At 44.4% G+C, this 15,540-nt stretch overlaps 1 protein-coding gene across 4 annotated transcripts in view; it reads left to right on the top strand.

The window, feature by feature from the left end:
* The window catches only part of CELSR3 (cadherin EGF LAG seven-pass G-type receptor 3), a 98,242-nt gene extending 95,313 nt beyond the window's left edge, over positions 1-2,929 (top strand). For 2 of the 4 annotated variants that reach the window (XM_060239715.1, XM_060239712.1), the window contains one exon: positions 2,135-2,929. In XM_060239715.1, coding sequence (XP_060095698.1) covers positions 2,135-2,162 — 28 coding nt within the window. In that variant the 3' untranslated portion in view covers positions 2,163-2,929. Of the gene's footprint in view, positions 1-2,131 lie in introns of all 4 variants that reach the window. The other 2 variants (XM_060239713.1, XM_060239711.1) reach the window with 1 other exon arrangement.
* The last annotated feature ends 12,611 nt before the right edge of the window (positions 2,930-15,540 follow it).

The raw sequence follows: 15,540 nt of genomic DNA, 5'->3' as shown, positions 1-15,540 counted from the left end.
AGCCTCAGCCAATGGAGAAAATAGAGGTTTTGATCTGTATCTCCTGTGCAACTGAGCAAGCCTTGCAAAGCAAGCGGTATTGCAGATAGGCTTCCCAATCCCCAGGTCCCAGCAGGGGATCCCTCGGTTTTACAGGCTTTCCCCTGCCCCCAGCCAGCTGGCCAGTGGGGGAAGCCCTGCCCCCACAGCCACCATGCAGCTCTAGATCTTGTGCAGGTTTAGAAACCTACAAACAGGTCCGTTTCAAAATGTGTGTGTGTCTGTGTACCTTTAAAGTTGAGCAGGAAGTACTTCATGGGAAGGGTCAGCAACACAGTCCCTCAGTTTGTTTTGCTTTCGTTTCAGAGCAACTAAGAGTGTGTGTGTCTGTGTGAGAGAGAGAGTAGCGTAGCGCCTGTTCTTTTCAGATGTGGTTGTGGAGGAACCAGACCCAGTAAGTGTGTGTGTATGTGTGAGAGCGAGAGGGTTGCCAATCCCCAGGTTTGGAGGCCACCCCCTTGCTTTGGGGTCATCAGAAAGCGGTGGGGGGGGGGGTGGGAGGGAAATGTCTACTGGGCAATTATTCCCTATGGAGAATGATTCCCATAGGGAATAATGGGGAATTGATCTGCAGGTATTGGGGGCTCTGGGGGGGGGGCTGTTTTTGAGGTAGAGGCACCAAATTTTCAGCATAGCATCTAGTGCCTCTCCCCGAAATATCCCCCAAGTTTCAAAACAATTGGACCAGGGGGTCCAATTCTATAAGCCCCAAAAGAAGGTTATTTCCTTCGTTATTTCCAATGGAAGGAAGGCATTTAAAAAGGTGTGTTGTCCCTTTAAATGTGATGGTCAGAACTCTCTTGGAGTTCAATTATGCTTGTCACACCCCTGCTCCTGGCTCCGCTCCAATGTCTCCTGGCTCCACCTCCAAAGTCTCCTGGCTCCACCCCCAAAGTCCCCAGATATTTCTTGAATTGGACTTGGCAACCCTAATTGCAGAAGGAAGCAAACGATAGGGAAAAGGAAGCAGATGACAGCCAGTTGCTTGGGGGCCTAATAGGAGCCCTCCAGGGGCCTGATTTGGCCCCCAAACTGCATGTTTGACATCCCTGGTCTAAGGCCCTGGATACCTTGCAAACATGTGAGCCTGTTCACATGTCATGGCTTCCCCTCTCCCAGGAACTCAGGTGGAAGATACAGTAGCCATTCAGTGAGTTGCTAGAAATCCTTTGTTATAGATTCTCCACCCCAGCCTTCAATTGCCAGTGTTCTCCCTGTTAAACCAGTTTATGTTATGACTATGCCCAAAACAGTAGTTTAGCTCAACATCAAGTGATAGAAATACAATCAGTCTTAAACAACATGCTATACAAAAGCCATATGGATCATATGGTATGGGATTCAAATGACTGGCTCCACCTGCATACATTCTGCTGTGGGGAGGAAAAAGAGGGTGAATCCTCCTTCGTTTGAACATGCAGTCCTATAAAGTGAACTGAGAACTGTGACATACTTGGAGATGTGATCCCTGAAACATCACTTTATAGGGGGACATTTTGCTTTATGGACAGAACCTTGTCTAAGCCATTTAATCATCCCCTAATACTTTTTTAAAATTTTTCTCCCTCTGTCAAGACACAAATCAGTTGCTTTAGCAGTTTGTATTCTGTGTGTGTGTTATCTCAGCATACAGAACTGGCATCCTGAGACTCCCATTTCTGAAAAGTTCTTAACCCTCAAGGTTACACAAAACAACTGAAAATGCAAAAGCAACTTCAGAAACGGACATCTGTTTCTTACCTCCATGCTTGTTTTCATTGTTCTTGGAGCCCAATAAGATGCACATTTCCCAAGAAGTTCCACTAAATTCAATAGCACGTGCCAAAATAAGCGTAAATAGGACTGCAGTCTCTCATTCAACCCATTATTTCTGTACAATTCCTCTAACCTTTTTAAAAAATACTGTCATATGGATGGTGGGGGCATATACCCCAAAACAGTAATCAAAATGTCATGAAGTTTAGACACATTTCTATAAACTGGCTAATCTACAACTGAGCCTGCATGCAGAGTTTATGTTTTAAAGATTCTGGGAAATGAAAAGGCTGACAGGGAGTTTCTTAACTTTTTTTTTTTTTCTTTCTCCCTTGAGAAGAGTAACAAGAAGTGAAGGTCATTCCTGAGGGGCTGTCTCCTGAGAGTGCAAAGGAAGAAGAAGGAATGATTGCCAGGCCCGACTCTTCCAGCAGAGATTTGGGATCCTTCAGGCACCTTCAAGGAAAGAACTGAGGCTGATTTGGAAGCCCGAATCAACCACGACCTCCCCCAGCACTATGTGGTGGAGAACTCGTGGGGTGAGAGCCAGGCAAAATGCACAGACCTGGCTATGGAAGAAAGGTGTCTCGGGTACCTCTGTGCCATACTGGTCACCCTCCCTGCTCAGAGGGACACCCTGAATGGAAGGGGAGGAAGTAACCACACCATGAGCTAACACTGTTTGTTACATATCAGAAGCAGAACAACAGAAACCTTCCTTTCCGAAACATTTCTGTACTCTGTGCAAACATGAAAGGGTGGGGTGGCTGCAGTGGGGAGGGGCAGGGAAGGTTTTTTATACATTTTTGTATCTTTGTAATCAGAGAGAAGAGAAATTTCTATGGTTATTTTTACGGTTCTTCTGTTCCTGTTGCTGTAATGCTGATCTCATTTGTCTTGACAGTGATATGTCTGAACTGTGGCATGATGCTATGCAGGCTTCTCCCCAGCAGGCCTCCACAAAGATCCTGTGGAAGGAGAATGGGGTGACAGATCCATTGAGGATTCTCTTCAGCCAGCCCTCTGGGTGGTGTCCTGTTGGGTGCCTCTCACATGTTCTCACGATGGCAGTAATGTGGCAGACAGCTTGCTGGGAGTCGAGGCAGGATCTCTCTCTTTCATATGCGCACATGTGTGCGCACACACACACACAAACACCCTCCACTAACTCAAGCCACCAGAACCTGAAATCTCTTTTGCTTTGACAGGATCCCCTTTCTGTCCTAGACCAAAGCCATGCCTGCATTGTCAAGTTCTGAAAGGTTAGAATGTGATTACAAGTCAATCATTTGATGGCCTTCAATCAATTCAGAACTCTGATATAAGCCCATTCAAAACTGCCTTTTTCACATGTTTACACCAACATCAGGTTAGGAGCTGGAAAACAATTTTTGGTGCCAGCTGCTAATCTGGATTTGGCCTGAGCACTTGCTGTGGCTCTATGAATGTTTCCTTATGTGAGCACACCTTATTATCGCAATTTTAGGGCCTTGCCTAGTTGCCTACTCTGAAAAATTTGGGTTGCTAACCTGAAGACTGGGCCTGGAAATCCCCAGAATTATGACTGATCTCCAGATGACAGAAATCAGCTCCCTTGGAGAAAATGACTGCTTTGGAGGATGAGCTCTATGGCATTATATCCTGCTGAGGCCCCTTTCCTTCTTCCCTAAACTCTACCCTCAGATTTTCAAGGATTTGCCAACCTGGAGTTGGTAACTCTATGATGAACACACATGCTTATTTATTCCTCTTAAGTACTGAATTCACAGCATTTGGGGAAGGCTGTTTCATTAGGCTGTACTAAGATGTGAATGTTTCTGTCAAAACAAGCTCCTATCTTCGCAAGCTTTCATTTAGATGGCCATAGGCCTTGGCTCTAGTTTCTATTGCAGATCTATTTCCCCCCTGGGGGTGTGTGTGTTAATTGTCTTCCTTCTTGATGAGGAAGCTAGCACTATGCTGGATTCTAGGTTATTTCTATTCTCTTGTGTGGAGGCTGGGTAGAAATATTTGGATGTGCAATGCCTGTAATACAATACTGTCTCAACTAGGATCAGGGCTTTTTTTGAGCAGGAACACAGTTCCGGTTGGCTTGGTGTCAGGGGGTGTGGCCTAATATGCTAATAGATTCCTGCTGGGCTTTTTCTACAAAAAAAGCCCTATGTGAAACAATGGTGGCATCAAGGGATGTGGCCAAATATGCAAATGAGTTCCTGCTGGGCCTTTTCTACCAAAAAAGCCCTGACTAGAATTATCAGCTTTTTTCTTGGTAGGGCTATTATATCGAGTGGGCATATCTATCCAATACATTTTTACCTGCACTTCCTCCAGTATCTCAAAATGGCTACATCATTCATCCTTCCCTCATTTTATATTCACAACAGTGAGGGAGGATAGGTTAGGCTTAGCAAAAATAATTGGCCAAGGTCGCCAAACGGAATTTGTGGCAGTCTGGGAAATTGGACCTTGGGGATCTTCCAGTTCTTAAGTAACACTCTAACCACTACACCACAGTGGGTGCATGACAAGTAGCAATTCAACAAATAAAGCTTCCCCAATGGTTGTATCCCTCTGCTGAATACTTGAGAATTATGAAAGATTCAAGAGCTTTTTTGCCCAGGGGAAAGGAGGCCACTCACTCTAGCTAAAACTTTTAAGGGCAATGAGAGAATCTACAAATCTCCCCAGTTTGCTGTTTTGAATGCTTCCTTCAGAAATGTTTGAAAAGAAATTCCAGACTGAGAACTCTGTGTTTCATCCACCCACAGAAACCTAGCATGCTATAATGTAATCCACTGCTGTTTTTAAAGGATCCTCCAAAAGCTTTCCCACCCCTACCCCTGCTCTATTCTCAAGCAGTATAGCATTGTTTGACATGTTTGTGGTTTTGTACCACTGGTGGAGGCTACATCTGTTAAAGGCCATTCAGGAAATGCTACTGTCAGTCTGGTGCATGTCCCATCCTGGCATTCCATCCTTATTTTTCAGAGATGTCTGACTCACTGCTGCCACCAGAAACTCTCTGACCAGTGTCCAGGGCTTCCTGACATTTGTCTACCAGAAGTAGTTTCCAAGAAACAAGCACTTGCACCTTTGCAAGATGTGTGTGTACAAAACAATGGAATATGGACTACAGTCTATAGTCCAGTTAAGCAAGGGGGCAGATTCTCCATTCACTCCTTTCATTGAACAGTTTGTGTGCATACGCCCACTGCCCACACTCTGGAGCAATCAAATTAAAATTAGTTGTGGCTGAGTCCCTTCTAAAATCAATAGTACTTAAAAGCATTTCACTGTGCACCTTAGTACCACTAAAGAGAATCTTCAAAGAGATTTCAAAGAGAATCTTCCGCTTGTTTTTTCACAGAGTAGTGTTTCTGATGCCCTGGACTGAAAGTACTCCTCTACTATTTGCCTCAGTCTAAATATGTTAGATCTCCATATGTGCATGCACACAGACACACACAAATCTGTTCAACTCCAAAATATGGTTGCCAGCCCTGGTTTGGCAAATTCATAGAGACTGTGGGGAGCAAAGTATAATGCCACAGAGTCCCTCCAAAGAAGGTATTTTCTCCAGGGGAACTCTCTGAGGCTTGGAGATTAGATGTAATTTCAGCAGAAACTCCAGTCACCATTTGAAGGATGGCAACTCTGACCAAACCAAATGTGTCTCCATGTACTTAGTTATACCCTATTGAAACAATCAGTAGACCAAGGTTTGTTTGTTTTTAAGAGTCAGGAAAGATTATTTGCCATTGAAGCCACCTTAACTGTACCTTGTCTGCAAGAAGCAGAAGATATTAGTGTCATGACTGTATTCCTGACACTTGTGCTAGTTAAAACTAAAGGTCATACTGTTATGACCAGTGCTCCCTCTAAACTGAGTTAGTGTGAGTTAGCTCACAGATTTTTAGCCTCCAGCTCACACATTTTTGTCTTAGCTCAGGAAGGATGACCCCAGAGCACACTAACTTATACATTAGCTCACAAGACTCTGCAGCTTAGAGGGAACATTGGTTACAACAACATCAGCAACCTACAATTTTAAGTTTGTTTTTTCTACTTCTCCTCCCAATCTAATACCCAAATATTAATTTCTGCTATTCTGAGGGGATGCAGCAGCCCATTCAGCCCTCAAGCAAAGTTAACTAAACACAACTATTTGTGTTTTTAGCAGTGCTGGTCTATGACCCTTGGTCATAAAGGGCAGCTATTTGATTTTGAAATCTTCTCTCTATAACCTCACCTAACCAGTTGGATTAGATTCAGATGTTCATAAGGCCTTCCACAGGTCAGTACTACTTCAAAAACTCTCATCAAGAATTGCTTGTTTGAGTCGATTATCTTCTATTAAAACCTCTGGTCATGTGAAAAGCTAACAGGTCAAAGAGAAGGCAGTCTTCTACAGACATGTTAATTTTCTACTTAGAGTTTTTTTTTTTTACATGAGGTTGCTTTCTAGCAAGTGACCACCTGTGCATATTCCAATTCTACCCTGCATAGCAGTTCTGACTTCTGACTGCTGAGAGAGTTCTGTTTACTTTAGAAGTGATGGGGTGCTGCATGTTAGATCTCCACACTCAAGTTCCCTTGGGTGTCTGGGTCTCTTGCTCACAGCGAGCAACAATGCTTCATTCACTGCCTTATTGCCACAAAACACTGTAGCTTAATTGTTAAACAAAAATGACTTAATGTTTACACTGGGAAATGTTTCTCCTGTTGTTGTCAAATGTGGGTGGCAGCTGGCTTGCAGCGTCCCCTTTCCAGTGCTAGGCCAGAGGTCTTTCCCATTGGTCCAGTTGCAATCAAAAAAGAAAAGATTTTAATTATTCTCTAATACATTCCACAGTGTGTAACTCTGAGGAGAAAAGGGCTCAGCTAAGCCTTCTCACCTTTCACACTTGAGGCCTGAGCAAAGGTGGGGGAGGGCAGCTCTTTGGCCTTTGTTCAGAGCTGCCTCTTTCTGCACCTTCCACAAATGAAGTGTTGAACAGGAGTAAAACCATTATGTGCCAAGCCCAGAAAGGGTGGCCATCTACCTCTGTTGCTTGGTGGGGGCAAAAGATTAAAGTCCCTCACAGGCAGAAGATGGGCAACTGGGTCAAGGAAACAGAAATTATTTGTTTACAATAAATCAAGAGAGAACAATGCTGAGAAGCAAGCGCTGGCCATGGCATGATTTTGTGCAAAAAACATTCTTAAATAACCCTTGTGAAAGTGCAGATAATTCCAAATGTGGTGAATGCAAAATTCCTTTGTATGCTCATCATCCCTGAATGTTACTTATTGGGCTTCAAGAAACAGCTTGTTTACACTATTTTTTTCAGTCTGTATTATGTATATTACTATAGCCAAGCCAGAGTCCAAAATATCTGTTACACTGATGGCATCTGAATTTCTTTGGCTACTGTTTGTATTTTCCACCCTTTCTGTGATTCAATGGCTGTATGTGGTATTTATTAATTACCAAAAAAGCTAGTTGGTTGCTGGGTTGCTGGGGTTGGGGGTTAAAGATGGTTTATATTAAAATGACAACCCCCCTCCCCCCAAAAATGGCTTGATCAGCAGGTTGGCTTGGTTTCTTGTGGGTTTAGTTCAAAATAGAAAAGAGTGTTCTGTCAAAGAAAACCAGTGCTTTTTTTGCTTTAAAAATGTTGCCAGTATTCATATATAAGGTTGTGCCCAGATCCACCAGTTCTTCCCTCAGGACTTAAGAGAGACTGAAAGAAGGAGCCAGTACTCAGTACCAATGAGTACCATTGCAACAACAACAACTCAGACAGAAAGACATACATACCTATGTCAGAGGTTTAAGACTCTATATTGCTTATAAGGAGGTTTCAAGAACCTCTCACTATTAACAATACTACTTTCCAGCTTTTCAGAATACTGATGCCCTCCCTGAACAACTTAAGTATAGATCTTCCTAGTCTGGGGAGCCTATCTGAACAGCCTTCAAATAACTAGTTTGTAGGATGAAACAAATGTCTTGCCCAGAGGTGCCTCTTCTGTCTGACAGGTTTCCATCCCTTGTTAACTTCTTTTGACATGAGGGAAGAATCCACAGATCTCCCAAACACTTAGCTAAGGATGTGTGCCAAAAAGAAGAAAGGTATCAAGCAAATGTCTGAAGTGTCAGTCTCTCTGATGCCTTGATATCATTGGCTGTGTTACTGCTACCAGCCATCACTCTTAGCGCTGCCTTGAAACTTAGAATGTTCCTTGAAAGGGGTGCTCTCTATCTCTTTCCTGGGAGAAGTCATTTGCCAATCTACAACTCAGTTCTTGATTGTACATGTGGTGGCCTAGGCTCTGGAGAGCTTTTTTATTATTATTATTCATTGGTTGGTTCATTATATTTTTATTCCCTTCCCACCTGATTTGTTGGCAGAGGGTAGAGAGACCCATGGGCTTTCTCCGTAGCCGTGTAAAATTGTTCCATGAAAGCGACAGATTTGGAAATAAAATGTAAAACACATTGTTGTGCCTGCCTTGGTGTGTGTGCGTGTATGTATGTATGTGCATTTATATATATATATACCTGCCTTGTCTTTCCCTTCCTGTTCTTGACTGACATGTTTTTGGTTTATAATACAATAGAGAAACTTATATAGTGAATCACATTATAATGACAGAAGGAAAGTAGAATGTTTTATAAAGGCTGTGAGGAAATGAAAAGATTAGCCCTTTCCAGAAGAGAATGTTATATAGGCCAGGGGTGTCAAACATGAGGCCCAAGGGCCAAATCATGCCCCCAAGCAACTGGGTGTCATCTGATTCCTTCTCCCTCTCTCTTGCTTCATTCTGCATCACAGCTTGCTTTGCCAGGCTTGCTTAATCGCACAAGAGTTACAGAGCAAAACCTCTATTTTCTGGGGAGGGGGCTGTCCACAGTATCAGGGTATAGCTGTGATCCCAAAGACCCCTTAAAAATTCTGTCCCGGTCCTTTTTGCCAAGTTGAGAGTCCCAAAGAATGGCCTCTACCCAAACCTCCTTCAGTGGAGTTCAAGGGCCTGTGTAGGATTGAGGGATGGGGAACCATTGCGTGGCCAGTTTAAAATATGATTCTCTGGTAGAAATCAGTTGCCATCCAGGATCTGAGACCCTGTCCTTAAACACTGGACATCCCCAGTACTGGGAATCCAATCGGTTCATACCTCTGCACCCCCTGCCTCCAAAAGAAAAAAACCAAAAAACTGCTGCTTTCTAAGGGCTGGGTTGAGCACAATGCAGTGATCCATTATTCCACTCTGGCTACATTGAGCTCCAAAAACCCAGCCAAAATTCCCTTGTTGCAATCAAACTCCCTCCTTTTAAAAACATCTGGATAGGCAGATGCCCTGGGAGCAGAGAAGAGATCACAGACTCTAGAAAAATAAAAAATATATATTGTTTGCGGAACATCATTTTCTGAGGAAATAGGAGTGGAAATGGTCTTTCCTGGCTAAGGAAGAAATATATCTGGGTGATATTGCGGAGGGAGTTGATCCTGGCAATCTTTTCTTTTCTTTTTTTTGTAAAGGTGCTTCAGGAAAGTTCAGACAACCATTCAGGCACATGCATGTTAGAAAGCACAGATGACTTATATGTTTACAGGTGAGTGTATCCCTTGCTTTCACTGGGGAGCTCGAAGATTATTTCAGTGACAGTCCTGAAGAATCAGAGGCAGGGTTGCCTGTGGGCATGAAGCTCCTGAGGTCATTTTGCAAGCTTAATGGCTGGCTAAACTTTTGAACCCAGGATTATTCAAAATGATTTGTGATTTGTGTGCTAAAACTGTTTTCTGAGAAAGAAAATGAAGAATTGTTGTATTACTTGTTCTCACAATTTTTTTTAAAGTAGCAATTTCAAGATGGTTTCTTTGGAGTTTGTGTGTATGTGTGTGCATGCGCACACGCATGCACCTGGAAGTCATGTCAACCTCTGCACCTGGAAGTCATGTCAACCTCTGACCTCTACTGGTGGCCTGGAGGATATTCAAAGAGGTGGCTGAATACAGCCTGCCCTCCCAACTTTGTTATTCCAAGGACGTCTCCCATCCAAATACTTACCAGAGTTGGCCCTACTCAGCTTCCGAGATCTGACAAGATCAGGTTTGCCTGGGCTATCCAGGTCAGGGAGCAATTTCAAATTTTGTGCTTTTCATTTTTTTCACAATTCATCTGTTTTTGAAAATTGGTTACCAGTGTGGGGGGGACACCAGACGTTAGCCTTGCCTAGGATACCAGATAGTCTAGGGCTAGCCCTGGCTCCAAAAAGGTCTCCGGCAGAGGGAAGGCACTAGGTAGCCGCACGTTCCATCCTCTCTGCCACCTCCAGCCTCCAAGAGACTTGCAAAGGCCGTTTTCGCACTCACGTTTTACTGGCGCCACGACCATCCTGACGCCGGCGAATCTGCATGGCTTTCGCACCAGAAGCTCCGGCGCTCCCAGAAGCGCCGGCTACTTCCGTCGCTAAGCCAGCGCAAACGGAAATCGAAAGATGCAGGAAAACGTTTGCGCTGGCTTAGCGACGGAAAGCGCCGGCGCTTCTGTTGCGAAATCCATGCAGATTCGCCGGCGTCAGGAGGGTCGTGGCGCCAGTAAAACGTGAGTGCGAAAACACCCAAAGAGAGCAAAAGACGCAGAGCCACCCACGAACCCAGAGCGAACCCAGAGAAGACAGAGGTCCTTTGTGTGGGTTGCGGCATCCTGGGAGGGGAAATAGCTCTCCTGGCCTTCGACGGCACGCCATTGAAAGCAGCACGCCAGGTAAAGAGCCTGGGTGTTTTACTGGAGCCTTCATTATCAATGGAGGCCCAGATAGCAGCCACTGCCAAGTCATCATTCTTCCATCTGAGGCGGGCAAGGCAGTTGGCCCCCTTCCTAGAATGTCGGGACCTCGCAACAGTGATCCATGCAACGGTCACCTCAAGATTAGACTACTGTAATGCCCTCTACTTGGGGCTACCTTTGTGCCGGACCCGGAGGCTGCAGCTAGTGCAGAACGCGGCGGCCAGGCTGTGGTTGGGACTCCCGAGATGGGAGCACATACGGCCAGGGCTACGTGGACTGCACTGGCTGCCAATTACATACCGGATCCAGTACAAAGTGTTGGTCATTACCTTTAAAGCCTTATATGGCCAAGGACCGGCCTACCTGAGGGACCGTCTCTCCCCATATGAACCCCAGAGGGCACTGAGGTCAGCCGGGAAAAATAAGATGACTATCCCTGGGCCGAAAGAGATCAAGCTTCAGAACACTCGAGCACGGGCCTTTTCAATCGCGGCCCCTGCCCTATGGAATCAGCTTCCTGAGGAGGTACGGGCCCTGCGGAACCTTGATCAGTTCCGCAGGGCCTGCAAGACCACCCTCTTCAAATTAGCATACACGGACTGCTGAATAATGCTGTTAATCAAGGGTCCGCCAACACGGTCCTGTCTAAGGACCTATGTCATCATGAAAATTATGCAAACTGACAGAAATTAGCGTCAAAATGCCATTATTACTGTCAGATTAAATTAAATTATATAATTTTAATCATATTGACTGGTTTTTAAAGGATGTTAAATTTAAAGTTTATATGGTTAAATTTAATGTTTTTATATTTATTATTGTATGTTTATGAAATGTTGTTAGCCGCCCTGAGCCTAGGCGGGGAGGGCGGGATACAAATAAAATTTTACTTACTTACTTACTTACGAGTGCCCCCTCCAAGGAGAAGCTGGGTCTGCCACTGCCCATTCTGCTGCATGTGGCTCTCTCTCTCCAGCCATGTTGGGGTGGGGTGAAATAAGGTCTCTCATTGGGTTCTATGAGAACACACATCCATGAAATGCTGCTGATGGCACTGTACTGTTCTGTGTCAATATGTGGAAAGTAACCTACTGAATGGGTAACTTCTGGTGATGTCAGGTGGTGTGGCCTAATATGCAAATAAGTTCTGGCTGGGTTTTTTCTACAAAAAAGAGCCTTAGAGAGAAAGACTTCTTTCTCACAGAATCTTGAAATTGTCTACCCTCTAGATACAATCTATCCTGAGCCTTGAAATATAATTACAAAGAAACCTGATCCTATTTCATAAATCTATCCTTTGGAAAGTACTTGAGATCTAACTAACCTCCTTAAAGATGCCGTATGTTCATCAGTAACACATATTTCATAGCCCCAGCAAATAATTTACCACCGTGTCAAAGAGCTAGATTGCTTGGGCACTATGGATGATATAGGACTTGACTTCTGTGTGAGTGTGTGTGTGTTTACTATTGTATTGTAAACTATAGTTTACAAGACAATATTTGCTATAAGAACTAATGGGGGAACAAGGGAGCAGGGTCTGTGTGAACCACAGATTGTTCTATGAGTGAAAAGCAGAGACATAGTAAAATGCTCTAAAACAAGGGAGAGTAATGTCTAGGACTGGGACTATTAAAAAAAGAGGAGTGTACTTTGTACAAATAAAGCATCTGACAGCACTTGTGTCAATATGTATGATAATTGTAATTACTGATATGGAAATCCACAGTAGTCAGCTATTGTATAAGATGATGCAATAGTCACTGTCACAGCATAATTGTTGGAATGTAGCCTTAAACATATTTTGGAAGCATAGTGTATGTGGAGGGAAGGAAGCAGAAGGAACCATTTATTGTTATCTATATGCAACCCTGTCAATGAAAGCTAAATGGGAAAGCATATGAAAAGGTTATTGATTCATTACAAATCTTGAAATATTAAATAGTGACATCTACTTCGTTAATGACTGCAAGAACTGCAGGAGTGTTGTTTATACTGTGTATTTAAACATGAACAAAATAAATGGATTGCCAATATTGTTATTGGTAACAATATCTTTAAAAGTACAAATAGCTTTTTGAAAATGATAGTGCAAAAGCAATCTCTCTCCCAACTTTGGAATAGCCAAGGAAACAACAGATATTCTCCATTGGAATTTAGAATTCTTGAATTTCATTTAAAACTTCTTTTATTAATCAGAAAATTATAATTATTATAGCAAGTGTGACAGAATAAGCCTGCTCTGACTTGCAAGCCCTATTCCACCTTGCTTTCCAAAGCTTTTCTCAGCACCTAGAGAGGCTTCTCTTTCACTCTCAGGCTAGCTCACCACCACCTAACCTGTGTACAGAATTGTCCACTGGGACAGTCAAGAGTCCCAGCTTACCTTCAAAGTTCTGAGGTCTTGCCTCTGTGTTTCCCATTGCCCAGTGTCTGGTCACCGCAGGGACATTTTAATGCTTTGCATGCACCTGGAGGAACAGCCACTCACCAACTGCCTGCCTTCCCATGGTGCTCCTTTTAAAATAGGGTGTCCATCCTCCTGCTGGGGGTGGAGTTTCCCCTTGTTTTGGGGGCCCCAACCCACTGGCATGGAGCTGGCCAGTGGGGGATCCACACCCCAAAGAGTTCCATTGGTGCCTTATGTGCCTGGCACAGTGATGTCACCCAGAAGTGACATCATCATGCTGGGCACATTGCGCTGGGGATGCTCTAGCATTTGGGTGAAAACTCTATGGCACCCTCTATGGCAGATCTATCTCCTGCCAGCAGCCTGGCAACCCTATTTTAAAAAAGCATATCTGAGATGGCAGAGATCTATGTGGTACAGAGAAATTATATCTGTTAGCCCACCCCCTGACCAGGTCATGCCAGGTCAAAGAGGCTTTTCCTGGATGTCTCTATAATTCTCCTTCCTGAAGACTTTCTAGCCTTCATCCCTCCAAGTCTGGAGATTTCTGCCTCATCTTGCTTGTTCTCTATCCAGGGGAGAACAATATGTTAAAATGCAAAGTGGAGGCTTTCCTCCTTTCAACCCTCCCAGAAAAACAATAATTTCTTCACAGTAAGTTCCAGACTTCATCCCCTTTAACTCCACTTGACCCTATTAGCCTCCTGAAGCTTCCTTTTTCCTTCATTTTACTCCTAAATGTTACATTTGATAAAAACTTATGGATGGTTGTCTGATAGGATAAGGCAAAGATCTGTAAAACCAGCACATGAGTTCCAGCAGTATATGGACAAATGTCTCTGCGTGTTCACAAGCAAAACATGAAGGAAATAGCTTTCTCCTCTTGTTTATGCCTGGAAATCAGAGGTATGGATTTTCTCTTCATACTGAGGTTCACTTAAGAAGGTGTCATCGCTAATAACCATTGGTAGACATAAATTCCAGAACAAGATAAAGGTTAGTGGTGGGGATGGGTTACTAAGGAGGGCACAGAAAATTGCTTATGCCACAGTGTGTGTGTATATATATAAAAAAAAATTTGCCTCTGTGTGACACAGAGTGTTGGACTGGATGGGCCGTTGGCCTGATCCAACACGGCTTTTCTTATGTTCTTATGCTGGGGTGGAATTAAGCTTCAATGAGACTCAATGCTAATCTGCACTGACCTCCTACCCTGGCTTTATATTATATGATACAGTGTATCTACTAGGGTTGCCAAGTCCAACTAAAGAAATGTCTGGAGACTTTGGGGGTGGAGCCGGAAGCAAGGGTGTGACAAGCACAACTGAACTCCAAAGGGAGTTCTGACAGCCATCCCTCCATTTGGAATAATGAAGGATAGGGGCACCTTTTGGGAGGCTCATAGAATTGGACCCCCTGGTCCAATCTTTTTGAAATTTGGGAGGTGTTTAGAGGAGAGGCACCAGATGCTATGCTGAAAATATGGTGCCTCTACCTCAAAAAAACAGCCCCCCAGAGCTCTAAATAACCACAGATAAATTCTCCATTATACCCTATGGCAGGGGTGGCCAACGGTAGCTCTCCAGATGTTTTTTGCCTACAACTCCCATGGCTGATGGCTGGGGCTGATGGAAGTTGTAGGCAAAAAACATCTGGAGAGCTACCGTTGGCCACCCCTGCCCTATGGGAATCTGTCTTCATAAGGTATAATGGAGCGCCCAGCAGACATTTTCCTCCCCGCTCCCGCTTTCTGATGACCCTAAAGTGTGGGGAGGGCCTCCAAACCAGGGGATCCACTGCCCCCAACTGGGGATTGGCAACCCTAGTGTCTACACAGGGCATGCCTCACAAGCCCTACTCAAATAACTGGAAACAAGATATAGGGTGTTTTCGCACAGGGCTTACCCCGGAGCGACGTCCCTCTTCACCGCGCAGCGTCTGCACGGATTTCGCACCAACTGCTCCGCAGAGCCGCGAAGAGCCGCGGCTTTTGCATCGCAAATGTAAACTGGTTTTTGGCGGTTTACATTTGCGACACAAAAGCCGCGGCACTTTGCGGCTCTTCCTGGTTCTGCGGAGTAGTTGGTGCGAAATCCGTGCAGACGCTGCGCGGTGAAGAGGGACGTCGCTCCGGGGTAAGCCCTGTGTGAAAATGCCCATACTGTATGATGTAGAGAAGGGGGTTACAGCACCAGTTGCTACCTCAACTTGCACTCATAGATTATGCCTGTGCATGCAGTTTAAGAAGATAAGAGCCCTGCTAGTTTTGAGGATAGGGGAGGAAATTTCTCAACCCTCTCCATTCCATGTATAATTTTATAAACCTCTATCATGTCTCTCTTCTAAACTGAAAAGTCCCAGAATTTTCAGCCTTTCCTCACAGGAAATTTTCTCCAGCCTCCTAATTACCTTGATTGCTCTATTGTCCTTACATGCGTTCAAGCTCTGCAAAATCCCAGACCAATTTCACACTAGGGCTTGTTCTGAGCCCTTTTGCTCCCGGGGCTTCTCTCTGTTTTCGCAAAAGCTGCCGCGGAGCTGCAAGTTGGCTCGCCGTT

The sequence above is a fragment of the Heteronotia binoei genome, chromosome 5, assembly GCF_032191835.1.
Source record: "Heteronotia binoei isolate CCM8104 ecotype False Entrance Well chromosome 5, APGP_CSIRO_Hbin_v1, whole genome shotgun sequence".
NCBI classification, from domain to species: Eukaryota; Metazoa; Chordata; class Lepidosauria; order Squamata; family Gekkonidae; genus Heteronotia; species Heteronotia binoei.
The sequence above is the reverse complement of the archived record's forward strand: the minus strand, read 5'-3'. Positions and strand labels throughout refer to the sequence as shown.